A 26,993-nucleotide genomic window follows, 5' to 3' on the forward strand; every position below is an offset into this window, starting at 1 on the left:
CTCGTCTATGCTGGTTTAGCTGGTTCTAATGCTGGTTTGGTGCTGGTTTAGCTGGTGCTGATGCTGGTTTGATGCTGGTTTAGCTGGTGTTCACTAGCAAACCAGCACCAAAACACAACATATGCTGGTCTTGCTGGTATGCTGTTTTTTTCAGCAGGGAACTGATGTAAAAGATAAAGATTTAAAAATACTCCAGAAAAAGAAATCTCCATGTTTACATGCAACCAAATAATCGGTTTGTATTTGTATTGATAGCTCAATCCAATTGAAAAGCCTTCATAAACACTTTAATCAATATGATTGTGGTCGATCGGATGCAAATTTTGATTGTATCGAAAGGAGTGGTGTAGTCCGAACTTTGATCCGATCAACAGGAGAAAAGTGTGTCTGAATGTCTTAAATTAAGACTTTTATTTAATTTACATGAAACTAATTGGTTTTCATTCAACTCAATGCAGGTCACTTTCAGGATCTGAGTTTAAACTTTAATGTTTGACCAGAAATTAAAACCCCCCTTACAAAAATTAACAAATAGTTTTAGAATGATCATACTTTTCTATGAAAACACAGTTAATTTTCCTAAGGGTCCACCACACCAATTTACCATTAACCAAAGTTTCATGTTTAATCCTCATTGGGATCTTCTTTAATCAACGTAATGGTCTAATGAAAACAAATTGAACGATTGCCAACCAGCTAAATATTATGTTGACCAGTCTGAAAGACCTGTAAATCAGTAATAGTCTAGTTAAAACATTTGTTCAAGAACAGAAAGAGTTTATTTTTTATTTTCTTTTGTTAACCCTTATGGTAAAAATTTAACTTTAAATATATTTCAAAATATACAAAAAATAGCGAAAAAATATATGTGCTGAAAAATATTTTTAAATGTTTACAAATTTTTTTTCACAAATATATTTTTGGCCATTTTTTGTATATTTTGAAATATATTTTAAAAAATAAATATATTTTAAAGCATTTATATATTCACGTCACATTGGAAGAAAAACTTTGTATGTTACAAACCTGTAAACCTAGGCCTAACAGGTTTGAAAAGATTAAAATTAAATATATTTTCAACTGCAAAAATATACTCATATTTTTTTATAATTTTTCAAGTTCAAAATATATTTAATTAAGCTTTACTTTCTAGAAAATGTATTTAGCATATATTTAAAACATATTTTGGCCAGATATTTTTTTCATATGGGAATAACAGTGATAGCTAACATATGAGAGTACTATGAATGAACAGTATTGGTAAAATAGTCTTTGGATAAAGCAATTTGAATATTAAAAAAGCAATGTGATTAGCTCACTTACATTGAACAAATGCTGCTCCACAGAAGAAAAAAAAATCACCCAACAGTTTAATGTCACTATATAATATAATATAAAGGTAAAGAGAACAACAATCATCAAACAAAAAGAAAAAGGAAGAAGAGCCAAGGCTTCCAGGACAGCCAAATGATACATAACATAACTCTGAATTGAGAAAAAAAACAATAATACAAAATGATATAAAAACACCAAAAGTGCAAATACATTAAAATGTTTTAGTAGCCTTTCTGTTACTGGAGGTAGATAATCCATGAATCAAAATTAAACATGTTTTTTGTGTGTGTAGGAAGTGTAGTAACCATGTTTTTAACTATTAGCAAAACTATTAACTGTAGTAAATCCTGGTTAATTTTCTTAAGAAATCTATTTTTATAGTCTTGCATTTGTGTATGAAACGCGTACTTTCTACATTTCTACAATAAAACTTCAGTAGAGGACTCATTTTTGAGTCTTTTTGTATGTATTTTCTACTGCGCAAGCGCTGGGCAGCTGCTGATGCGCAGTAACCTGTTAACACACCCAAGCGTGCTGCGTCATGGGAAGCGCGCTGACGTCATCGCAGCAGAACCTGTCTTGCTTTATGTCTGCGGTCAGATGAGTCTGAAATTAAGTCTGATGTTAAATCTGACGTTATGATGGACAGACAGTCATAACAGTCACCGCATCTCCGGCTATATAAAACACACGCGGTCACGCGCGATGGCGGAGGGTGAGATTAACGCACGCGACTGTATTTGTATGATGACATCATAATGCACCTGATCCGAGCCTTACACTCGTGTTTATTTCATTCATTCAGTGTTATTAATGTCTTTGTATTTGTTCATACATATATGCGTAACATCAGAGAGGATTTTCTTGTTTGTTTTCTCCGTATCGTCATCATGTCAACATCATCTGTATTATTAGTGTTACATTAGTGTTTACATGAACCACACGTCTCCTACATCATAAGACAGTTTAAAGCTTTGTATTATATAAAGCTCCGACACGAACTACTATAGCATTTACCATATTTTGGATATTTAAAAAAGTCATTCTTTAAATACCTGGGACATGTATTTTGTAGGGCTGCATAATATTTAATGGCGACTAATCGTTTGCAAAATAAAAGTTTTTGTTTACATCATATATGTGTGTGTACTGTGTATAATAATTATGCATAAATAAATACACAGGCATGTAGATATTTAAGAAGTATATTTACATTTTTATATTTATATATAATTTATATTAACCTATAAATATTTATATATTTCTTAAATATATACATGCATGTTTGTGTATTTATATACATAATTATTATACACAGTACACACATATATGATGTAAATAAAAACTTTTATTTTGCAAACGATGTTTGTCTGTATTCTTTAAATCACCTCTCAGATATCACACATGTCATTGTTAGACTGTAATACATATTGTCTTATAAAGTACCAGTATGAATTTTAAAAACACTGAATATATGTGTACAGTTTTGACATTACTGATGTTATCTAATTTAGTATATAAATGTCTTAACGTTTTATTGTTGAGTTAGCTGCTTTTGTCTTCACTATCTGCTACATCATGCAAGATTTTTAAAAAAATTAATAATTTCCTTACTCTCCATCTGTGTTAATTTATCATTTTGAGATTTTATTATTATTCTATAAGGAAATAAATGTGTTTTAATTGATTCCTGTGGTTTGTTGTGTGCAGACGTCAGCGGTGCGACTCCCACCGAGGAGATGAACGGCTCGGGGAACCTTATGGATTTTCTAGATGAGCCGTTTCCAGACGTGGGAACTTATGAGGACTTTCACACTATTGACTGGCTGAGAGAGAAATCCAAAGACACAGACAGACACAGGAAGGTAAAACACTTCGCAGTTACATACATACCTATTATGGTCTGGTGTTATAAGTTTCAGTGTTTGTCTGTGTGCTGTTTAATGATCATCCAGGTGATTATTTATTGTGATTATTTTGTATATTTGCAGATCACTATTAAGAGTAAAGAATCCCTCTGGGAGTTTGTGAAGAGTCTACTAGACGCCTGGTCGGGATGGCTGGTGATGCTTCTGATTGGTCTGCTGTCAGGTATGGAGACACACCCACTTCTGACATCAGCACACATGACATCACTCAACAAAGCTATGATATGTGTGTGGTTTCACAGGCACATTGGCTGGAGTGATTGATCTGGCTGTTGATTGGATGACAGATCTTAAGGAGGGGGTGTGTCTATCAGTCTTCTGGTACAGTCACGAGCAATGCTGCTGGACCTCCAATGAGACCACATTTGCCGACAGAGACAAATGCCCACAGTGGCAGAAATGGGCCGAACTGATGACGGGCTACACGGAGGTAAATGAGATCTTTAAATGAGACAGAGCTGTGTTAAGCCCGGGACACAGCAAGCATCTGGTGAGCTTCATCTGACTTCATTTTTTCACCGTCCGCTAAAGTCAGTCACGTCAGTTTTTTTTAGCCAATTCATTTCGAATTGACGGTGGCACTAGTCTGGGAGTCGGATCATTCTGATTGACTGTTCAGCATAGCTGACCAGTGCACGTACAGGAAGAAAATTCGATAAAAATGGCTTATGAAACCTTACAGATATATCACAAATCCGTCTGTGGTGCCGATGAGTAAGATTTGTCTGACACTTGTAAGCGTGCGCTGCTTTGTTTATGTTTTGTATCAGTCACTAGCTCTTCTAGTTTCACATTTTGAGTAATGCTGAACACCAACTACTGCCACCTGCTGGTTCAGAAAGTTATTGCATCTTACGCAGCGAAACAAACATGCTACATGGCCACCGTCTGTTTGGTGTGTCAGGGCAACTTTGGACCGAGACACAACCAGCATGCGGGCAATGTGAGCCGACCTCACAGTGTGCACTACTTTGTTGTCATGTGTTTGGTCTGTCGTTACCTTTACTCAGAAGTGTATTGTCTGTTATAAATATACTGCTGTCATTTTGTCATCAGGGCGCTGGGGTCTATGTGCTGAACTACTTTCTCTACGTGATGTGGGCTCTCTTTTTCTCTTTTCTGGCCGTGTCTCTGGTCCGAGTGTTCGCCCCCTACGCCTGCGGATCGGGAATTCCAGAGGTGCACAGATGGAAAATAAAACTGTTGGGTTCAATATGAGACAGTGAGAAACTGTGTTAAATTGTGGCCACGATCTTTACATTATACATATCAACATGATTTTAGTGCGATATGATGGCTTACTGACCTTATCTGTGTTAATGTCATTAGATGAAAGGCCTCTGACAAATGCAACACAAATTAGAGAAAAGAAATACTGCTAGTGTTTGTCCATCTGATGTATAGATTTATAAATAAACCCAACAAAAATACATGAAAAATGATCAGCCAGTGATTCACAAACACATTTTTAAAAAGTGCTGTAATGATAATTTGTTGATTTGTGTAATGCTGCATACACACCAAACACAAAGCATTGCATTCGTCGCTCTAGATTACTCACAGGATTTAACTTTGTGTCATGCAAATTTTTTGCTTGAGTTAAATATTTTCAACTTTGATGCGAATAGTACGTATTTTTGTGGCAATTGCAGTTTGCATAATTTGCATCACCCTGTGTAAGTTTGCTTCTATTTGTGTCTTTGCATTGACTTTGTATGTAATCTACTCAAGCAAATTGTTAAATTCGCATTTGGTGTGTACGTGCTATAAGGCTCAATATGTTTGAACCGACACATAATAGTTAAGGATATGTTTTTGTAAGTTGCATTTAACATGGAGGACACTGCATGGTTTATACTCTTTAGATAAAGACGATCTTGAGTGGCTTCATCATTCGAGGATATCTGGGGAAGTGGACTCTGCTCATAAAGACGGTCACGCTGGTGTTGGCCGTATCGTCTGGTCTCAGTCTCGGAAAGGAAGGTCCGCTCGCCCACTTGGCGTGTTGCTGTGGTAATCTCTTCTGTAGCCTGTTCTCAAAATACAGCACGAATGAAGGGAAACGCAGAGAGGTGAATACAATCTTTGTACCGTAGTAAATGTTACAGTTGTATGATAGTTATAGTTATAACCTTTAAAAACGATTAAGTATGAATGCTGAATTTATCTGTTTTAGGTCCTGTCTGCTGCTGCGGCTGCTGGTGTGTCTGTTGCGTTTGGAGCTCCGATCGGAGGAGTACTCTTCAGTCTGGAGGAGGTGCATGCATGCACACATAGAAACACATAAACACTATTTATTTATAAGGTTTAGTGTCACTGTTGATGAGTTGAATAAATGTAGTGATGAAGAGTGATTCAACCTCAGGGTGTTTAAAATATTAATCCTCACAAACATGTGCGTGTATGTGTTTCATACGTTTTAAACATACACTGTAAATCAGGGCTAGTCAACTGGTGGCCAATCATCTTTATCTGGCCCGCCGTTCATTCTTGTCTGATTTAAAATCAGCGTGATCACTTTAAAGCCGCCTTTCAACTGTACACGACAAATGACGACCAACAAAACAGGTTTGCGTTGGGTGCCATCCACCTGTGGGTGCGTAATTTTCGGATCCAATTTGAGCTTTGAATGCATAAAAAAAATAAACTTGTGCAACTACACCACGTGTGATGCACCAACCAGAAGTGATGTATTTCAGTGTGTTCCAATCAAAACACTGTTTGCAAGGTGAAAATTATGAATCCTTTTTTTTGTTTAAGTTTATCAATAACACTTGAAACCTTTAAAAACGATTAATTACTAATAAGTAAATTATTATGAAGTATAAATATATTTGTAGATTAAAGGCTCTTGTGCCGCAATGAGCTTCTGTCCCATGTTGACAAGGATTGACAATTAAACTGAAATTTCATTACGACTGCCACTAGGGGGCGAACTATAACAGTCGTGTCCGAATGTAGTGTAAAATGGAAAGGTGGTTTAGCCAATATATCTTTAAAATATAAAAAAAGAAAACATGAAGTGCAGTTTGAGTCATTAGGAGAAGACTGGCTATATGTTGTGAATACTTGAAATAAAACAATTTATGAAAGTTATAAACAGTTATAAACAAAACAAGTTTAAGAGCTCTGCATTTGATGATTATTTACACTTGCACTTTTTTTGTACAATGTTCTTAGTTGAACAATTAACGTTTGGTAATGTTAAACTGCAATTGTTTTTAAAATATTAAAAAAGAAAATTAGAGTTTTCAGTCATTAAAAGGCAAAATACTGGATACAAGATCATGTGTGCATCTTTTTTAATATATGACCTATAACTAAAAGTTATGTAAGTTATAACATATATAATAATAATATATAATAGGTAAAAGTAAAAAATATATTAAAGGTAAAAGCTTGGCCCGCATCATATTACATAAATCTGGTTCACGAAGAAGAGTAGTTGAAGACCCCGGCTGTAAATAATAATATCATGTGTGTTTCTGCAGGTCAGTTATTATTTCCCTTTGAAGACTTTATGGCGTTCTTTCTTCGCGGCGCTGGTGGCTGCCTTCACGCTTCGCTCCATCAACCCGTTCGGCAACAATCGTTTGGTTTTGTTTTACGTGGAGTATCACACACCCTGGTACATGGCCGAGCTGGTACCCTTCATCCTGTTGGGCGTATTCGGGGGTCTCTGGGGAACGCTTTTCATCCGCTGTAACATTGCCTGGTGCCGGCGGCGTAAGACCACGCTGCTGGGGAAATATCCGGTGCTGGAGGTGATCGTGGTCACGGGCATCACAGCCATCCTGGCGTTCCCCAACCCGTACACGCGCCGCAGCACCAGTGAGCTGATCTCAGAGCTGTTTAACGACTGCGGCGCGCTGGAGTCCTCGCAGCTCTGCGATTACGTCAACAACCCCAACATGACCCGACCGGTGGACGACATCCCAGACCGACCCGCCGGGCCGGGGGTCTACAGCGCTCTCTGGCAGCTCACGCTGGCACTCATCTTCAAGATAGTCATTACAATTTTTACTTTTGGGATGAAGGTGAGTTTGATTTCTTATTTTTTTAGAAATCTGAATATATGTGATATTGATTATGTGATGTGTCTCAGATCCCATCAGGTCTGTTCATTCCCAGTATGGCAGTGGGTGCCATCGCCGGGCGTATCGTGGGGATCGCGGTCGAGCAGATGGCGTATCACTACCACGATTGGATCATTTTTAAAAACTGGTGTCGCCCAGGCGCCGATTGTGTCACTCCAGGCTTGTACGCAATGGTTGGTGCTGCTGCGTGTTTGGGTAAGACGTTAGATGACCAGAACCTTAACTTTATTTAAAAAAATACTATATATACAATATACTCGTGTTCGTCCAGGTGGTGTGACCCGTATGACCGTCTCTCTGGTGGTCATCATGTTCGAGTTGACCGGTGGGTTAGAATACATCGTTCCCCTTATGGCCGCAGTCGTAACCAGTAAATGGGTCGCCGACGCGTTCGGTAAGGATAGCATTTATGAAGCTCACATCCGGCTCAACGGTTATCCGTACCTGGACCAAGATGAGTTCACTCACCGAACGCTGGCGACGGATGTGATGCGTCCGCGCAGGAACGAGCCTCTGCTGTCCGTCCTCACGCAAGACAGCACCACGGTGGAGGATGTGGAGACGCTGATCAAAGAGACGGATTACAACGGCTTCCCTGTGGTCGTCTCGCGTGAATCTGAGAGGCTTATCGGCTTCGTGCAGAGACGAGATCTTATCCTGGCCATTAGTAAGATACAAACGCATGCTTTTAAACTAGTTAACAACAGTCAGTCTAGTGTCTGATGTATCAAATACTACACGTAATGTTATAACTTCTGTGATGTTAAGAAATGTTGATGTTGCCTGTGTACAGAAAGTGCCCGTCAGAAGCAGGATGGCGTGGTGAGTAATTCAGTGGTTTATTTTACTGAAGAAGCTCCGCAGCTTCCCGCATCAAATCCTCAACCGTTGAAACTCAGACGCATCCTGAATCTCAGCCCCTTCACCGTCACCGATCACACGCCCATGGAGACTGTAGTGGACATCTTCCGCAAACTGGGGCTTCGCCAGTGTCTGGTCACCCGCAGCGGGTAACAAACACTTTATTTCTAATACATCAGGATCAACTGTTGGCAGAAACTGATAATATGCATGAGTTTATATCAGTCTGATGAGAATTCAATAACGAATCATAAGAAATATGATTATTTTACAGAAAGAAATTTAAGCATATTTAAATACCAATTTTTTCACAGTAATGAAAGCTGGAGTTTTGGGATAAAAATGTAGTACAGTATACAGTAACAGTGCAAAAAAAATAATGTTAACACCAAAGTCAGTATTGTGTCAGGTCAGTATTAAAATCAATTCTTTAATTTAATTATTTTACGCAAAATCCAATAATCGCTGTGTTATTTTGTTATCTTTTCTCCCTTTTTTCCCAAAACGCGATAAACGTCACTCCTCCTTCTCTGCAGAATGCAATAAATCCGCTCAACAAATCACAGCGCACCATTCCACACACTGTAAACAATAACGGTGATGTGTTGAATACACACAGAATCCTAGTTTTCATCAACTTTGTACTTCGTGATCAACAAACAAACAAAAACAAAAGAATATTTTGATGGCATTGCTAAACCTGTGATGGTTTTCTGTGGCGGGTTAAAAAACGGAAGCCATTAACATCTAATAATTTACCCGAGAGGCACTCGGGAGATGAAAAAATGCCGGCTCGTGCTTGTTCTCACACGACAGCATCAAGCAGGACCAAAACATTGTACAGCTGATCGCTGTCAAAAAAGTTTAGCGACGACGTCCCAAGTATAACTGCAGCAATGACAGTGTTCTTAATATGACAAAGTTAATGTTTTGGTTAATGCCATTAATGTTTATTTTTAAACAGTGTATACCACTAGTCAACTAAATGAATATAACATGGAAAAAAAACTTGTGATGGATTTATTGCATTTTGCTGAAAAAATAATCTGTTTTTATAATAATTCTTTGAAATTAAATTATGGATTTGAATTTTTAATGTTATTATAACCTAAAGATTATATGTGAAAGTTTGTAACAGAAAATAGTGGTTTTTATCTTGTCACTTTGTTGGTATAGAAAACATGATTTTACCCAAATTAGTCAAAATGGATTTATTGCGTTTTGGAACCAAACTCTTCATATCTCCTTGAAATCCTTGAAAGTTTGTGAATCTGGGGGAAATAATTCAAGGTCCTGGAAAGTTTTTGAAAATATTCATACATAGATACAGGTCATTGAAAGTGGTTAAATCTATTTTATGCAAGAAGTTTTCTGGAAAAAAGTCTAATATCATAAAAATTCTAGACTTTTTTTAGCACACGTGCTAAACTGTTCACTTTAAATGCTTATATCTTCTGTATGTGAATGTTGATTCATACCAAAATGCTTTTTTGCATAGTTGTGTTTGACACATGAAAACGTCTCGGGTTACGTATATAACTGTTGTTCCCTGAGAAGGGAATGAGACGCTGCGTCTCCCCTGCCATACTTCCAGCGTCCCTGTAACGCCATCTTTGGTAATATTTCAGATAGCGATATACTTCCTGTTTCCCGTGTCACCCTGTCTTTGTCGTTTAGTCTCACCATTGGTTGAATTTGATATACACATTCAGACGCACTTACCCCTGGAGGCGTCCCAAAGTGTCACCGCAGTGACGCAGCGCGAATTCCCTCAAAAGGAAACTGTAACAATGTATCTTAAAAGGTAACACGATGTAACCTTGTTCTCAATTGAAATGTGTCCCCACATTTAGTCCTTGAATTTGAGGGGATTGGACCTGGAAAGTCCTTGAAAGGTCCTTGAATTGAAAGTTAACTAAGGTGTGGGAACACTGATAATATGTCTTGGATGAGTGTTTATAGTAATAGTCACAAGTCTGTGAGAGGAAATGTTTGCTTTTTAATCTGAGCACTTTATCTAGTGGTTAAACTTGCTGATAACTAAAACCAACACTTCTCTTCCCCAGACGTTTACTAGGAATCATTACAAAGAAGGACGTTCTGCGGCACATGGCCCAAATGACAAACCAGGATCCTGAATCCATCATGTTCAACTAACAGCTTTAATTCTGTTACTACATATTTACTGCGGTACATACAGTACAGTACGGTAATGTCACCATACATACACACATATAGGACTGTGTGCAGATAAAAGTGTTTTCTCTCTCATTGTTTTTATTTTTTACTGCTGCTGTTGCCATATTTATTTTTTATGAACATAGTAAGTAATTGTTGTAATTGATTTGATGGGTGCAATGAAAATAAGTCACTTTAACAAGTTTTATTGTGTTGTTAAAGTAAAAATCACTACAGATGTAAGACACTACTGAAAGGTTTTTCACTAATATGTCATTTTTTTATTTGGTGCGATGGGTTACATGTATATGCTCTAATCTATTATAAACTATCACAATGCAGACGATCAATATGACCCTGATCAATCCTAAGTATGTGTGATCAACTCATCTTTAACACTAGTATTGTAAACATTTTATTGTGTTATATTGGTTAATTTAATGTAAATGTTAATTTTGATCAGTACAATGATGGTGATATTTGCTTTTGTATTAAAACATGAATATTGTTCTTGTAAAGTAAACGCACATCTCTGTTACAGTACAGATATTTAACATCCACTCACTTCAGTAGATCAATCTGAATACAAAACTCAAGTATTATTATTGTAATACTTTAGATAATATACTTTATAAAATAATACACCACTTATTACTTATCAGAGTCAGAATACATTTATTTCATCTTTATTAGACAACAATTTAATTCAGCATCTTTAAAAAACAAACTGGTACAAATATGAGAACATTAAACTATATCTGTATGTGCTTCAAAACTCTTTCTAGTACCAAACCTTTAATGATACGAATAAAACATTAAGATCAAATAATAAGCTTACAGTAGCACACAATGCTGCTTTCACAGAAATGAAATGTATTTTATTATTTCTGCTCTTGATACTCCAGTGGCAAGTAAAATGAAAACCTGTCTGTATGGAGTTTACAATGATAAATGTTCAAACATTCATATGCTACGTTGTTGTCACATTGTGTTACATGTTTACATCAAATTCATCTCTGAAATAAACATGATTATTTTGTACTTCCAGTTCAATTTTGTGTAGTAGGTCACTGTGAACAATACTGACACTGTAATGATACGTTCACACCAAACGCGAATAGACGCAAAGTCATGAGGGGCGATGCAATTTGGGCTGCGCGATCGCCACGAAAATGCACTATTCGCCTCAAATGCATTGAAAAACATTCAACAAAAAAAGTGCAAAATGCGACACAAAGTTAAATCCTGCAAGTAATCTAGAGCTAGGAATGCAATGCTTCGGGTTTGGTGTGTATGCAGCATAATGGTGCGTTCACACCAGATACGAATGAAGCGTTAAACGTAAAAGATTTACATGTTAAGTCAATTCAAAGACGTTTTGCGCGAATGAGGCGGCACAAATAACGCAGCGCGAATTGAGCATTTTGAGCGGTTGAAAATGTTAACTTTGGCGAATATTCGCACATGTTAGCTTGCTCTAGTAGTGACGTGATTATGATGTAGCAAGATGAAAATGAATACGAAATGCCAGACAACAATGGAGGATGTTGCTGTATGTGGACACCTGGAGCTGTACGACACATTTTCACACTTTTATAGAAAAAGGATCTTGAAAGGGAGTGAGGAGGTCGGACAATCTGCTAAAAAATGCTCTTTACTCAATTTGAGCTTTATATATACATATTGAGACTACAAGCTAGCTAAAGCCGGCAAATTGAGTGTATTCACTTCTGCATTTTACGCGCGAATGACGCAAATTTCATGCTCAAAATGTCCAATATTTTCGCTTCATTCGTGTCTAGTGTGAACGCACAGTAAAACATGTGGGGTGCAGAACTATAGAGGAATCGGAACGATAGTGGGCAGAGGACCGATAGGAGGAGGGCTGTATTTCTCCAGACGCATTAACCTGCGCAGAATATCATCACGATCTTTGGGCCAGCTGTAGATGTGTGTGTTTCTTAACCAGGTGGGAACGTAACTCTGAACAGGAGATGAGAAACTAGTGAAGAATCTGACTCGTGTTATTATTATTCACAAAAAATGTGGTTAATTTTTATCATTAATACCTTGTTGGCCCCGGGGAAGAGGACCGGTATAACCCTGTAGTTTCTGCAGCCGTTCTGAATAAATTCACTCTGCAACTAATGGAGGACAAATAAACTTGATCTATACTGTAATATAACAACCGTAGCAATGCACTTTTAGTTAACAATACCTGTCTGTGAATATAAACTGTGTTGGATGTCTTCTCATCGTCGTCTCCACTGATGTTAATGTGTGTTACGGTCTTGTAATACTTCAGGCTGATGATGATGATGATAAGATAATCTTTCTGCATGTAAAAAGAGACCTGCAGTCAGTCCCTATAGCTCCCCGTTTTTTAGTGATTTCCCATAATACACCACAACAACAACTGATGTACAATCATCGGCTAGCTTCACTGTGTGCCAAATCTACTCCCTCGTCTTGACACGTAGGGAGCTATTTCGGACACAGCTGAAGTCGTCATTCGTGACATCACTTCCTGTATATATTTACCTGATTGAGATATCTCTCCATACAGTCAATCTTACTGATGCTGCTCAGCTGTTCCTCGAAAACGTCGATCTGTCGGCACAAAGATTCGAGAAAACTTTACAGTACAACCGTCTGTCCTGACAGCACAAAAGTGCATTAAATTGTGTAAATAACAAAAACAACTGTACGTGCGTGTCAAAGCCGTTGTTCCTCAGCAAAGCCACAAACTTAATGATCTCTTTTAAGTGCTCTTCACTGTCGGCCTCATATGTGACAAACACTTTCCCTGTGTGGGCAACACGTGCAGTAAACGTGAAAGAGATCAAACACACGTGCTGACTTGTGGTCACAATATCATACTGTATAAAACTTTGTTAAAGAGAATGACCTGATAACAGTTACACATCATGTTTAATGGGGTTTTGTTTGGACATAAAGCAGTACTTACTCTGTTCTTGAGACAGGTGAGTGATGTTGAGCACGTCACGTTTGGGTTTAGGAGACACATTACTGCTGAAGAGACACAAAAGACAAAGAACATACACGATCTTAAGATGTGAGCTTCTTAAAAACAACCAGTGTGCATATATGCTCAGACTTTACAATAAAGTTGTATTTGTTAACTTTACTAAATGCATTAGCTAACAATGAGCAACATAGTTTTCCAACATTTATTAATCGATGTTAATGCCAATACAAAAATTTGGGTTGTCAAAAGATTGGTCGCGATTGATCGCATACAAAATAAAAGATTGATTTTGCAAAATATATGTGTGTGCATAAATATACATAAATAGGATTTTTATTAAACGTATATATGTATTTGTGTATTTATATATACATAATAATCACACACACAAATATATTATGCAAACACAAACTTTAATTTTTATGCGATTAATCGCGATTAATCTTTTCACAGCCCTACAAAAAATACAAGTTAAATACAATTCTTCATGAGAGTTCATTCTGCATTAATTATTTTATTATTTAAAAAAAAGATTTGATTTAAAAAAGTATTAGTGAAGTTAGTAAATGCTAAAAATAACACAAAATAAGATGATGTAGAAGTACTTGCTGTTCATTGTTATTTCGTGTTAACTAATGCGTGTTACTGCATATATTTCATTTATTACACATTTTCTTGCCTATATGTGTATTTACTCATTTTTATAGGTTCATTTTACATAGAATAGTTTGTTTGAATATAATTAAAATGTATTAAAATGACCCACCATTCAGGAGTGTGTAAATCCATTTGCTTGTAGTGTCCTGGGCCTGTTAATAAAAAACAAGTATATATACTATACTATGTGTACAGTATGCATAAAACCAATTCTGACAGTGCAACTCTTACACTAACTAGTATCAAAACTACTATGTAAATATGGTAATCAATACTATGTTTTTTTTAAAGGTGCAGTGTGTAGATTTTAGTGGCATCTAGCAGTGAGATTGTGAATTGCAACCAACGGCTCAGTCCACCGTTCACCGAAACGCATAGAGAAGCTACGGTAGCTGCCGCAATGACAAACATGTTGTTTAAGACAAAATACAGTAGTGACAAAATGCACTTTGTAGAGCAGTTTGTCCATTTAGGGCTACTATAAAAACATGGCGGCACAAAATGGCGACCTCCATGTAAGGGGACCCGCGGTGTATGTAGGTAAAAATGGCTCATTCTTATGTAATAAACACAAACGGTTAATTATGTAAGGTCTTTATACACCACTGATAATATAGTTATGTAGATTAGATTGCATTTCTGTCAAGAGATCCTTCTTAAAGTTACACACTGCACCTTTAAATTAAAGTACTTTGATAACATCAGTTGAACTAACCTGAAGGTCTGTAGGCCTGCTGATGTCCAGGTCTGGAGTTACAATGATGATGAGGTTGACCAAACTGATGACAGCACTGTGGATGTTGGTATGGGCCGATGTACGAGGACGAGGCGTGCGGATAAAAATGCGCAGATGGCACGAATGAATGCAGAGATTGAGGATGTTCAAGACTAGTGAGACTGGGGCTACAACTGCCTGGAAGTGAGTGAGGCCTGCTGGGATAAAACAAACTACCTTCTGAGATAGTCTGATACACGGCTGATGGAAGGCAGGAGGGTAAACTATGAGGAGAACCGTCCCTCTGTCCCATACTAGAGTACTGCCAATCATTGCGATGGGGTTCATGCCACCCAGTGTAGGGCGTCTGATGGGTATATGCTGCAGACAGATGATCGTGGCTGAATGTGTCATGTTGGAGGATAATCTTCTGTTCTTCTGTGGTTCTCTGTCTGCTCATGAAATGGTTGTTGGTGTTGTGAAGATGTTCTGACTCAAACTCTTGACTTCTCGTCTCGTCGTTCTCCTCAGGACGGTTTAGAGACGTGTACGGCTCACCGGGCCGTGCCATGTGGGTCAGGAGTCTGAAGACAAGGAAACAGGACATCAGATGTTTCTATTGTGTGGAGATCTCAGCAATGATCTCACCTGTAACCTTGACTGATACATAATAAGCAATAAAACTGACCTTGAATTTAAAGGCGTATTTTTATATATCTGACTGTACTGGATAATGTAAAAGCAGGATTTTGAGTTTGACACTAGACAGAAGTTACCTTACCTTTAAACCGACAGACAGAAACCAAGACTTCTGCAAGTCGTCAGTGACCATGTATTACATGCAAAGAAAGAGGTCAAAAGCAGAGCTCGATGTAGTTAAATCCACCCATGCACCGTCCCATGAGCTTCTGTAAATAGGACAAACTGCATTATGACTTTGTCTTTGTGTGCCCAAAATCTGCAGCTTGTGCAAAACTGCAGACCACAACAGAGATAGTGTCATGCAAGCAGGTTACACAAAACATCAACCTTTAAACTTTATAGATGATAATTCTGTGCCTTTTTAAGCTTGACAAATTTAATAAAGTGATAGTTCATCAGTCAGTCATGAAAAAAAGAAAGAAAGTTAAAATCAACAGGAAAAAACAGACAGTGGTCAGGAAGTCATTCTGATAAAGAGACTTTGATAATCTGTGTAACATCTTCAAATGTTTCTTCTGATATTTAACAAACACACTAACCACAAATATGCGTTATACATACATATTATACTCATTTAAAAATGTCAATATGTCTATTAGATATTAAAATCTTTTATTTATATAACTTTATTTTACTTTGGTTTCATTATTTATTCGTTTACTTTATTTCATTATTATTTTTATTTCTATCGTGTGTTATATTAATCTGCATCGATTCTTTTATGTTTCTTTTATATGTATATTGTTTTACTGCACAGCACTTTTGCGCAACTCCGTTGTGCTATAGAAATTAAACTTGACTTGATTAAATAATGTAAACATATAAATAGGCACCTGAAAAACTGTTAAAATTGTGCAAAAATTTTACATTTAGCATTTCTGACATTTGGACTATAAATGGTTAGGCTTTTTAAACTCATTAGTTTATTAAGAATGTAAAAGTTCGTAAAGGAGAAACTCACGGGAGCGCGCACAGTCAAAAGTCCCTTCAGGAAATATCAGATTTCTTTTGAAATGTCGGTACGTGTTGTTTTCTCTGGTTTTAAAGGAACCTGTAAAGCATATCAATCATAAGGGAAAATTAGACAGATAATGTGAAACAACATGATCGCGTGCTTGATTTAAGAGCGCGCCCCGGAGCAGTGATATCATTCAATCTGCGGGAGGGAGGAGTGACGTCACAACATCAACATACATACATACATACATACATACATACATACATTACGAAACCCTGATACAACTATAATTATAAAACATAGTTTTAATGTATGTACTGTAGTATTTGGTGTATAAGGATTATTTAAGGTAATACATTTTAGTATAAATTCAACTAAACTACAGCATATGTTGGAAAAATCTTACAAAACCTCTGGTGAGTTCAAGTTTGACACAAAATGATCTTAGAGAACCAAATACGCATAAACACAAAACTGTTTTACTCATCACCTTTTCCACCACTGTCCTGTACCTAAACAGACAGCAGGTGGCGGCGCCTTATTTAATGTTACTGTAGCTTCCTGCAGCGCTGCGCAGACCGATCGGCGTATGACATCATCTAACTTTTGCGCATGCCCAGTAGCTGCAGCAACCTGGGAAAAAGTAATTTATCACAAATTGAGCTTATAAAACAAGATATATGTACCGGTATATGTCGGATTTAATTGTTGGTTGGTTGGAAATATGTTGTTTTATTGTGACATTAGCGCGATTTTAATGATACGGGCCCTTTTTAAACAGACAGCAAGTGGCACTCTGTCAATTTTCTAATTATTGAAGGTGTTTTATTGGGTAATGGATGAAGTACTACTGCAAATAAAATAGAATCATTGAATATTAACAATGTTTAAAATGAACATTTGCATACATTTCTTAAAAGAGTCTATAAAAGGTCAAATATAAAGAAACTGTACAGATCAGGTAACTAGTTTCAAAGGATGTGTAACTGATAAATGAATTTAGCAGCAGCTGATGGGTTTCTATTTTCCTTATCTGTTCTGTAAAAATAATGTTGAGTTAGCAGACAGCACAGCAGATGGCGCTCTATCTATCCTGTATCGTTTGTCGCGCATGCCCAGTGTCGTTTTTATGTTTGAAGCCGCACAATGGGCGGAGATCTCTGCTGTTTCCTTCAAAAACCAACTGATCATCATCTTGCGGGAAACGGCAGAAGGATTCAGCGAAATGTCAGGTATGTCCGATATCAGACTCAGACGAGCTTTATCAGATTTATCACTAGTTGCGTTCTGACTCAGCTTGCTGTCACAGATCTGCAAACACTGTAAATGAGAGCAGTTTGTTGCATACAGACATATTTATAAGCATGTGTCACACCGCATGCATTCTTGCATGCAAAACAACTAGTATGTTCTGAAAACAGAGTTGTATCAGTTGCATCAATAGCTCAAATGTCTCGCTTGGGAATTGTTTTCTCCTCCTTTTGTCCTGTCAGTGTCTGGGTTGATTTCTTTATTATAATGCCACTGAATCTGTAAACTCAACTGGGTGGTTTACATTTTACGGTTTTAAACATGGGAATTTTTTGTAGCAATTCCAAGCTATTTTGTATTTGATGCAAGAGAATCAATCAATCTGTATCACAAAATCTAAAGTAAGATTATAGTTTAAGTGAGTAAATAAAAAGCTGATATAAAGGCATGTTATGTATAAACAAATGTTTGCTTTTTAGCATTCTTCTGGCCAGTTTTATTATAAATGAAAGATTTAATTTACACCATGAAAGTTAGTTAATTTTAGCTTGTAATGATATATAAAATAGGCTACTGTGGCTGTACAGTATCTGACAATAATGGTATTTCATGATTGCCATAATTATGTACAGTAATGGATGAACTGTAAAATCAACTCTTAGTTTATAACACCTACTTTCAACGCTTTATTGCACAACCAGAATTGTTTATTTTTTTAAAGAATTGTTTATTTTATAACTTTATCATATAACTTTAGAGAATGTCGTGAGTTTAAAAATAAATGACTGTTTAAAATAGTGAGTCCTGCGCGTTTGCACAGCTCTCGAGTCGTTCGCGTTACTCTGACGTCATACACCGATAGGTCTGCACAGCCAACGCCGTCTGATGGCCTTCCGTGGTTCTGGCTAGAAGGGATACAGCTACGGCCAAATCTCGCGATATTTTGTGTTTTTAGGGTTAGGATTAAGATGACAAACAGCGGTTCTGGTTGGATAGAATACAGCTACGGCCTAAATCCAAGGGAATGGTGATTTTATGGGTAGGATTAGGATAAAACAGCGCTAATCCGGCAAGATCTTGGCCGTAGCTGTATCCGCTTTAGCCACAACCGCCTTACTTGTTTCTTTCGCTGTTGCCAGTAACAACCAACATTTTTACGCGTTACCAAGCAACGACATCAAGAAACCAGCTGTTCATGGTTGCTAAGGTTTTCATTTTTGGGGTTTTATTGCATAAAACCTCCATAAATCTCTGCTGAAGGTGTGTAGTTGTTGGCCTCGCTGCTTGTTAACCAGACAGCTGCTACACAACTGCTGAGAAATTAAACCGTGCTAAAGTTAGATGAGCAATCAAGACAGCTGCTTCATTAATCTGTTTAAATACTTCTCTTATTAGTGCATGTGTGGCCACACTGATACACGTGCAATAATCATTTTCTTTTTATTTAGACATTTGTTGCTTACACAAAGCACCACAGTTTTAGCACACGGCAAAGATGGAGAAGCATGCTGTGTGAAGTACACTACAGTGGCATGCTATTATTTGCATCTGACATTATTGATACATTATGATACAGCCAGCAATATTTTGATTGGTTATATAACAATAACTGAATCATACTTATAAACTGAGATGTACAGTATGTGGTATTTGGTCAAGTGACTATACTTTGCTGTTATAATGCTGATAACTTGTTAAAATACTAATGATGAATATTTAAATATGCATTGCAGTACTCAAGCAAAGTTGTACAGATGATGAGACTTCATTGCTGAAGAGTTTACGTTACCAATCCTGGAACTGTTTGTTATAACATCTTCCATTTAACACATGCTGCTGCCCATTGGATACTGGATTAATCCCATCCAAACATCCATAACACAGCTTTACAGACCAGGGTTATATGTGTTGTCTTGAGCTGTGGTCCGACTCGACGAGGACATGGAGCCCAACATGGAGTACATCATCACACAGGTCACGCAGAAAGAGGTTGGACGCCGATTTCAAGTGGGACCGGAAATCATAGACTACATCCTGGACCGACATAAGTCACAGGACTTGGAACAGGATCAGACCATGCTGGACCGGATGGTGGACAGTTTGGCCACTTCGTGGGTCAATTCAAGTAATTTCAAGGTAGGTTTCTACAAAGAAAACTGGGAAACGTGAAGCATCCAATCTCATTCACTGAAAAAAATTAATTATTTAATTTACTCCATTTTTTTAAGGTAATTAGTTGCAATCAATTTATTTAAGCTACATTTAAACATACGTTTTTTGTTTTGTTTTTCTAATTATTTTTGTTTAAATGTAGCTTAAATAAATTAATATCTACCACTTACCTTAAAAAATTGAGTAAATTAAATGAATTTTTTCAGTGTTGGCTGTAAGTGTGTAAGCAACTTCATCTTAAATCAATATTTTATTTTCAGTTGTGTAATTATGTGATTGGTAGTTGAAGGTCTTTGGATTCTGATCACATTATCTGGGTTTGTTTTTTTAGTAACTACTGCTTTAGTGTTCATATCCCTTACAAACAAACCTTATCCTGCTGGTATTCATTTTTTATCTGGTTGACGCTGAAGTTATTGTGGAAATGATTGTTGATTTGAAGGATGATTAAAGTGTTTTGTTATCATTTCAGGAAGAGTTACTCCCATTCTGATGAGATCATCGGGTCTCAATTACCAGAGTACAGGAGTTAAAGCAACACTATGTAGTTTCCATGTAAAAATGACTTACAGCTCCCCCATGTGGTTGAAAAGCGCAACAGTGCCTGGTATCAGACACTCTTCTGCAGACAGGGGGAGGGGCGGGGCTGTGTTTCCTACCCTCCACCGCCACTTTCAGAGTGTGCTTGTAGCAGCTAGGAGGCTGCTCAGGTTGCAGCATTAGTACAATTTGTCCAGTTAAAAGTTGTTCTATCACTGAAATAATTTTAGAGACATTATTTAAAGGTAAAAAAACTACATAGTGTTGCTTTAAGTTGACATTTGCAATATTTCAGTAACTTCAATAGATCTTGCTGCCTAGTTTTATATAGGCAGCAATTATCTTATCCTTTGTGGTGGCTTTGCATTTTGTTAGTATAAAGTATTGAACTCCATGGGTTGTTGGTTTCAGTGTTTTGAGTGGTTTATTTCTCTTGCTTGAGTCACATTTGTATTTAAACTGTTATAGATGCTTATACAGCATCTGTTGTTGCAGCTGTTTCTTCTGATATTTGAGCTGCTAGAGTTTACTTGTGACATCTATAACCATAACCACCATATGGACTAATAGATTTTTACCTTATTGAATGTAATTACAGTCATTTGACTTCTGGTTTTCATAGCGTTGTTTTATGGTTGTTAAAGTGTGTCAGGCGATTTCTCCAAGTGTCCCATCAAAGAGCCCAGCCCACCCAAAGTCACTTTCTCATATCCCTCATTCAGTGTTGTCCTTCACGTGAAAATCTGTCATGTAGAAAGCAATATCACATCTCTTCTTCTCAACAAACTGTAGGATGTTTTTAGTCCAGCTGTCTAAAGTTTAATTCTAAAGGCTTCAGATTGCTAAAAATAAGCTGCAGTGAGTTTCCTTAGACTTGCAGACGCAGCAAAATTAATTTAGTTGAAGTTAATTAAATTTTAGTGTAATATGACAACCGTGTTAAATGTGTAACAGCAACGTACAACACATTAAAGGTGCCAAAGAATGCCTTGTAATAATCTGTTAAATTGTTCTCTGATATCTACATAGCAGGTATGTGGCTTCATTAAGTGCAAAAAATATTTTCCATGTCCATTTACAACCCTAGGATTTACCTTTAGAATGAAATGGTCTATTATTACCTTATTTGAAAGAGTAATGAATAATAATGTTGAGCTTTGCTCTTATTGGCTGTTTCTCAGAGCACCTCCTTCAGTAGCTCTGTGTGTGTGTGTAATTTTATGTTTGAGTCTGGATCAGATTTTGAGGAATAATTGTTTGGAGATTGTTAATGGACGTTTCTGAGTGATACTTTTGTGTTTTTTTCAGTATGGCCCTGCAAAATGTAACTGTAACGTCAATAGTAGAACTGTAGCCTAAACGCTAGCATATAGCATTAACTAGCATATAGCGCTAACTTAGCAGTCACAACTTTGTTTTTAGCATTGTAACAAGGTTGTAATTATTTTAATGTTGGGTTGTACATCTTGATTGTAACATCACAGTTGAGTTACAACAAAAAGTTGTGTTATATTGAGATTGGACTATTTTCCAGCGGTCTTTTAGCCTGGTCCAACCCGACTCTCGTACATTTCATTTGTACAGAGAGTCTGGCCACGCTCCATTGCAAAGCGTTACTTCTGTTAAGGAGGGTCCTCTGTTGAAGTCAATCTGCCATAACCAATCACTAACGTTTGGTTGTGACGTATGTAACTCAGTCTGGCGCACAACCTCAACGGCATCGTTCTTAGCCACCCCCCTCTGTTTGCTGATTGGACCTGCAGATTTTTGCCGGAGAAAATGAAACTCTACACAGCAGTCCCAGACGTTGTACTGAAGCGAAATGAAAATTAAGCGGAAGCACGTAGGAGGGCGGAGCCAGGCTAGCGGCCTTTTGCATGCACAAGGTTTATATAAGAAGGAGGAAACAATCGTGTTTGAGGCTCATGATATGTCATTACCATGTACACAACTCTTATTTTTCATTTATGCCTACATACAGTTTTACATTCCACGGCACCTTTAATGCTAAATTAAATTTTCCAGCTGCCTTGTACAGTATGCTTTTTATTTTAAGTCTTGAAATCAATGTTGTCTTAAAACACTAGTTTTTTGGACTAGTTTTTGTCTGTATGCTGTTTATAAGATTTCTCAAACACTATCCTTCCTGTACCTGTATTGATTAAACAGTAAAGCGTTATGTGTGTCTATAAATAAATAATTCAGTGCGGTGTGATTGTTGTGTGTCTTGAGGTTCTGTATGTGCATTAGCATTGTGTTCACATGTTTAACATTCAATAGTACTGCTGTATGTACTTCACGTGACCACTTGAATATAATGATGGATGGGTGTCTTATGTCTAATATAACAGTCTTGCATTAGGGCTCAGATTATGTGGCTATTCAACAGTACCAAATCAATATGAATGCATTGTGGGATAGAGTATCACAGGCTTGTTCCAGACAGATTACATTAGTTTCCCCAACATAGTTATCATTTTCTTTCTGTAACATCACTGTTTTTGTGTATTTCGTCCCTATTTTGCTAAAATAAAGTTCATTTTATGTTTTATCTGAAGGTAAGTTTAGTGTCATGAGTCAGCAGCAAGTTGTTTTATGAGCTCGATGAATTAAACATCGGCCTTTAACACAGAGACTCAGGGGAGAAACATCTCAAGGGTGATCTGTGCACATTTAAATAATAATTTATGTGCTCAGTTTGTCATTTTAATAAAAGGCAGTTTAGGGCTTTTTGTTGAAGTCTTTTTATCCTTGTTCATCTTTGTCAGACTCAGTAGTGTGTGTTTGCTTCAGTGATACCCAGTGCCGCCCCAGAAAATGTTATAGGAAGGGCAAAAGGAGGCCATAGCAAACCATGGGGTGGCACCAAAATTCATGTGTGTTATACTTATTAACTTTTGTTTCTGGTTAATGTAACATTATGCTTTTAATTAGCAATTAATTGCTCTGTAAATAGTGTAGTCCTTTGCAAAATGACATCGGTGGATATGTTGATAACTTGATATATAGACAGTTTCAGCAGTAACAACATAAACAAGCGGCTTTCGAGTTTCTCACGTAACTTCCGGTAAACTCCGCGAAGAATATATAACAACAAAGTCCTTTTAATAGCAAGCAAAATAAACAACACGTAGATTAGGAAACCAAAATGTTTGTTATTTTCGACGAGGTATTTGTTGAAGGGTCCGGTTTAGCAACTAGTCAGACCATTAAACAAACAGAAACCGGAAGTAAAGTTCAGACCAGACCAGACCGCACTGTGCCCGATAAAACGGTCTATATTCTGGTGACGATGCATCGTGTTTCCCATAAACATACCTATCTGAAATTGATTCTGAATTACAAGACTCCGATTCTGTGTTTCATGCGCAGCTTGTGCGTGTACTAAGTCCTTTTCAATCTAAAATTATTACAAGTCGTTTACAATGTGCATTTAAAAAATCAACACTCGTCAAACACAATCATTCAAAATATTCTTTATTATCCTGAAAATACCTGAAACAATCTGAAGAACAGCAATATTAATATGCCTATAGACGTTTCCTGAAATAGTGTTTGTAATGATACTTCTTCAGTGGCACAAATGGTGTTTCTGCACGAAAGCACCCTCTAGCTTTTGGATGTGGGGCATTTCACTGTAATTCATTCAAATTCATTCATTGCGAAAATGTGCATTTGCTTGATTATTTGTTATATTCACTTAAGTCTTACTCTTTAAGTAGGTGAGAATATAAGCAGGCGAGAAATCAAATTTGTGTGTAATAGGGGCTGTTTACACTTGGTATTAAGATGTGTTTTCATCGATCGGATCACAAGTGGACGAGAGAGACACATTACGTTTACACCTGGTATTTAAATCCGTCTCTTTTGTCCAATTTCGACCGCTTCTGTGCTGAATACTATGAGGGGGTGGTCTGTGAGACGGTGGGCGAGTCTCTCTGCTTGTCATTCAAACCCGAGCGGGAGTAATTATGAGTTTATATGGACGCAAACTAATATTATGTCGGAGTCCACTGCTTGTTTAGCAAGTAAACATGCTGCACAGTGTTTTGTACATGAGTATGTAAGAGCTTTCTTTGAATTTTCAGCGCAATTGATGAAATAGGATCGCACAACTTTTACACGCATTCAAAACGAAACTACGGAGATCAGCAGCTTAGTTTTATCAATGAAAGGCTAAAAATAGCGCTGTTCACCGAATGTTCACGCCAGAATTCAAAAAAGACGTAAAACTTGTGTTTAATACCTCAGATTAGATAAATGGGCGGAGGGAAGGCGGTCGCGTGTGGCTGTTCGAACGCATTCAATCACATGTGCGTTCCGCATCTCCAAAGCGATCCGATCGAAAGTGGTTTCGACCACCTCTGGATGTGGTTGAAAGTGGTCGAAAGTGGATGAGCTCAAAACGTCTTGAACACCGTTTACACCTGGCATTAACGTCGTCCACTTGTGATCCGATCGACGAAAACACATGTCAACGCCAAGTGTAAACAGCCTCATAGTGGGCTACATCAGTGGCCAGTGTCTTTATATGGGTGGCCGTGGCCCCTCGGTCCCCCCCTGAGAGTGCCACTGGTAATACCCAAACAAAACTCAACACAGAGAGAGATGTTATATCAGTGTAGGTGTCTGTGCTTGTGGACACTGAACATATCTGCAGAGAACTAAATGATGATTCAAGTCTGAGAATAACACTATCTGTGACCTGATGATGGTTATCTAATACTTATGTAACTTGACTAATACTGAATATAAACAGGAAATCTAATGTAGACCTGTTTATGTAATAAACACTGTAGTTTCTAGAAAGTAAAGAAATGAATGAATGAATGCAGTGGATTGTAGATTAATCTTCTTCACAATCCTCCACTACAGATTCACATTCAGCTCCACCATCACATTGACTCACAATGAATAAATCCAAACATCTATCAATTAAACGATTACATTTCATCCATTATGTGTTTGTTTATTAATTGATTGATTGATTCCAGTAATAAAGCTTTAGTCAGCGTGTACTCAGCCATGTTTAATGACTTTGAGGATCTTTAAATGTATTCATCTGATTTACTTTCACAGTCAGCACAGAAAAGTGTTCAGATTCAAACATAATACATATAATATCATCTGTCTGGACAAACTGTGTGTGTTTGATTGTTGTGTTTGTTAAGTGTCAGATGCTGTCGGTCTTTGTAGGAGGGAGGTGAGGTTTAACTTGAGCGAGTTACTGAGAGATCTGATGAATTTCTTATAGAGTGATACAGTAGTAAAGTTACTCTACTGACACTAGCACATAAATGATGTCTATAAATACATCTGATAATCTGTCTTACTGCTTTTTCCTCTCAGTCAAATTAGCCCATGAGTTTGAGTTTGTTTGCATCGTCATCTTGTTCTTTAGACCTTTTAGGGATCTTTAACAAACGTTTGACAGCTCAGAAACACCTGAGCTGCCTCATCCAATCAGAACGCTCGTCTCACAGCCGGCCTGGAAACCCAGTAGACTCCAGTGAGAGTGATCACCCCATTCTGTAATGAGGACACACACATACACAGCCGTCCAATCAGATGGTGCAAAGATGAGAATTATTAAATTAATGTGTTTATTGGTTATATGTGTATTTAAATATATTTTAGTTTGTGTATAGAGAATGTGTGAGATGCATCTGTACTAAAAGACAAGTGACACACTAAATACATATATCTCTACAGATAATATTGCTATAAAAGGAAATATTCATGAAGACATCATTTATAAAAAATGTATTTATATTGTTTAATGCAGATTAATGCTTTCAAACATTTAAAATTGTGCAAGTTTGTTTTAGTTTAGTTTTGCTGATTCAAATACTGATTAATAAAAACACAAAGTAGCCTAAAAATGTCTTCTAATATCATAAAGAGTTGTTGAAATCAAGAGTTCATTTATTTGAAGTACAGATTCTGAGTTATTTTGAGTGTTGTTGTCATTAATTCAAACAGTGCTTCATGAAGCCTCGAAACTGTTTTGAATCGTTTGTTTCGAATCAGTGCTTCGGAGCGTGTTTCCAACTGGCCAAGTCACGTGATTTTAGCAAACGAGCATTCATTACGTCATAACTGTTTCGGAAATGCAATGGTTCACCACTAGGGGGAGTTTATCAAAAATGACCAGTGTCTAATATGGTTAGCTGAAGTCGGGTCAATTTCAAGTTCATATAACATTCCTTTACCGAAAATTAATCACGTTTGTTTGTGGTAAATTTAGATGTATCGAGCGCTTTAAATCAGTGAATCATTTATCGATGCATTCAGTTCAAATGATTCGGAGCTTCTACGTCATTATTATAAACTGAAACTAGAGAGCGCTGTTCCGTGTTTTTCTTTCACAAACTTGTGAATGTAAAGGGTTCCAAAAATTGCACCATAGCCTGAACTGGAGTGTTCAGGTGATGCTAGTTGTGTTGGTAAGGTGTTAGCAGGGTTAATCTCGCTAGACGCTCATTGATCAACCCACTCACCCCAAGACAAGGAAGGTTAGTGCGAGTCGTACTGCATCTGCCTTCACAAACTCATGCTGGGCTTTACATAGATGGTAACTCTGCACTTTTAAAAAGATTGATATTTATCT

At 37.2% G+C, this 26,993-nt stretch overlaps 3 protein-coding genes and 1 non-coding gene across 5 annotated transcripts in view; 2 read left to right on the forward strand and 2 right to left on the reverse strand.

Annotated features, from left to right (window-relative positions):
* Positions 1-1,864: 1,864 nt before the first annotated feature.
* On the forward strand, positions 1,865-10,614 carry clcn4 (chloride channel, voltage-sensitive 4). Its single transcript, XM_055184383.2, has 12 exons — positions 1,865-2,050; positions 3,046-3,200; positions 3,327-3,426; positions 3,506-3,693; positions 4,320-4,442; positions 5,129-5,335; positions 5,440-5,520; positions 6,755-7,300; positions 7,369-7,555; positions 7,632-8,027; positions 8,154-8,370; positions 10,288-10,614. The coding sequence occupies exons 1-12, from the start codon at positions 2,041-2,043 to the stop codon at positions 10,376-10,378; spliced, it is 2,301 nt and encodes a 766-aa protein (XP_055040358.1). The 5' UTR covers positions 1,865-2,040; the 3' UTR covers positions 10,379-10,614.
* Positions 10,615-11,436: 822 nt separating this feature from the next.
* Positions 11,437-16,595, reverse strand: traf3ip2b (TRAF3 interacting protein 2b). 2 transcript variants are annotated; one of them, XM_055184384.2, is made up of 10 exons: positions 16,424-16,595; positions 15,542-15,668; positions 14,761-15,344; positions 14,155-14,197; positions 13,368-13,432; positions 13,108-13,205; positions 12,941-13,009; positions 12,618-12,734; positions 12,469-12,543; positions 11,437-12,382 (listed from the first exon to the last, which is right to left on the reverse strand). In XM_055184384.2, exons 3-10 carry the CDS (start codon positions 15,329-15,331, stop codon positions 12,236-12,238), a joined length of 1,185 nt encoding a protein of 394 aa, XP_055040359.2. In that variant the 5' UTR covers positions 15,332-15,344; positions 15,542-15,668; positions 16,424-16,595; the 3' UTR covers positions 11,437-12,235. The 2 variants fall into 2 exon arrangements, with proteins under 2 accessions (XP_055040359.2, XP_055040360.2); XM_055184385.2 differs by having other exon boundaries at positions 13,368-13,429; positions 16,424-16,594.
* Positions 16,596-17,500: 905 nt separating this feature from the next.
* LOC129427489 (CLIP-associating protein 1) overlaps positions 17,501-26,993 on the forward strand; it is a 42,104-nt gene continuing 32,611 nt past the window's right edge. Inside the window, exons 1-2 of the mRNA XM_073876411.1 lie at positions 17,501-17,652; positions 19,405-19,807. Coding sequence (XP_073732512.1) covers positions 19,613-19,807 — 195 coding nt within the window. The 5' untranslated portion in view covers positions 17,501-17,652; positions 19,405-19,612. The remainder of the gene's footprint in view (positions 17,653-19,404; positions 19,808-26,993) is intronic.
* On the reverse strand, positions 26,771-26,900 carry LOC129428377 (U4atac minor spliceosomal RNA). Its single transcript, XR_008639016.1, has one exon. It is a non-coding gene; the product is annotated as a U4atac minor spliceosomal RNA (small nuclear RNA).

This window comes from Misgurnus anguillicaudatus, chromosome 14, assembly GCF_027580225.2.
Source record: "Misgurnus anguillicaudatus chromosome 14, ASM2758022v2, whole genome shotgun sequence".
Taxonomy (NCBI): Eukaryota; Metazoa; Chordata; class Actinopteri; order Cypriniformes; family Cobitidae; genus Misgurnus; species Misgurnus anguillicaudatus.

Excerpts from the sequence above, each read along its gene's own strand:
- clcn4 (XM_055184383.2), top strand. Across the intron at positions 3,201-3,326 it reads ACACAGACAGACACAGGAAG|ATCACTATTAAGAGTAAAGA; the intron begins GTAAAACACTTC and ends GTATATTTGCAG. Across the intron at positions 3,694-4,319 it reads TGATGACGGGCTACACGGAG|GGCGCTGGGGTCTATGTGCT; the intron begins GTAAATGAGATC and ends TTTTGTCATCAG.
- traf3ip2b (XM_055184384.2), bottom strand. The coding sequence starts at position 15,331 with ATGGCACGGCCCGGTGAGCCGTACACGTCTCTAAACCGTCCTGAGGAG. Across the intron at positions 12,735-12,940 it reads TGGAGAGATATCTCAATCAG|AAAGATTATCTTATCATCAT; the intron begins GTAAATATATAC and ends TTTTACATGCAG. Across the intron at positions 12,383-12,468 it reads TCTTCCCCGGGGCCAACAAG|AGTTACGTTCCCACCTGGTT; the intron begins GTATTAATGATA and ends TCTCCTGTTCAG.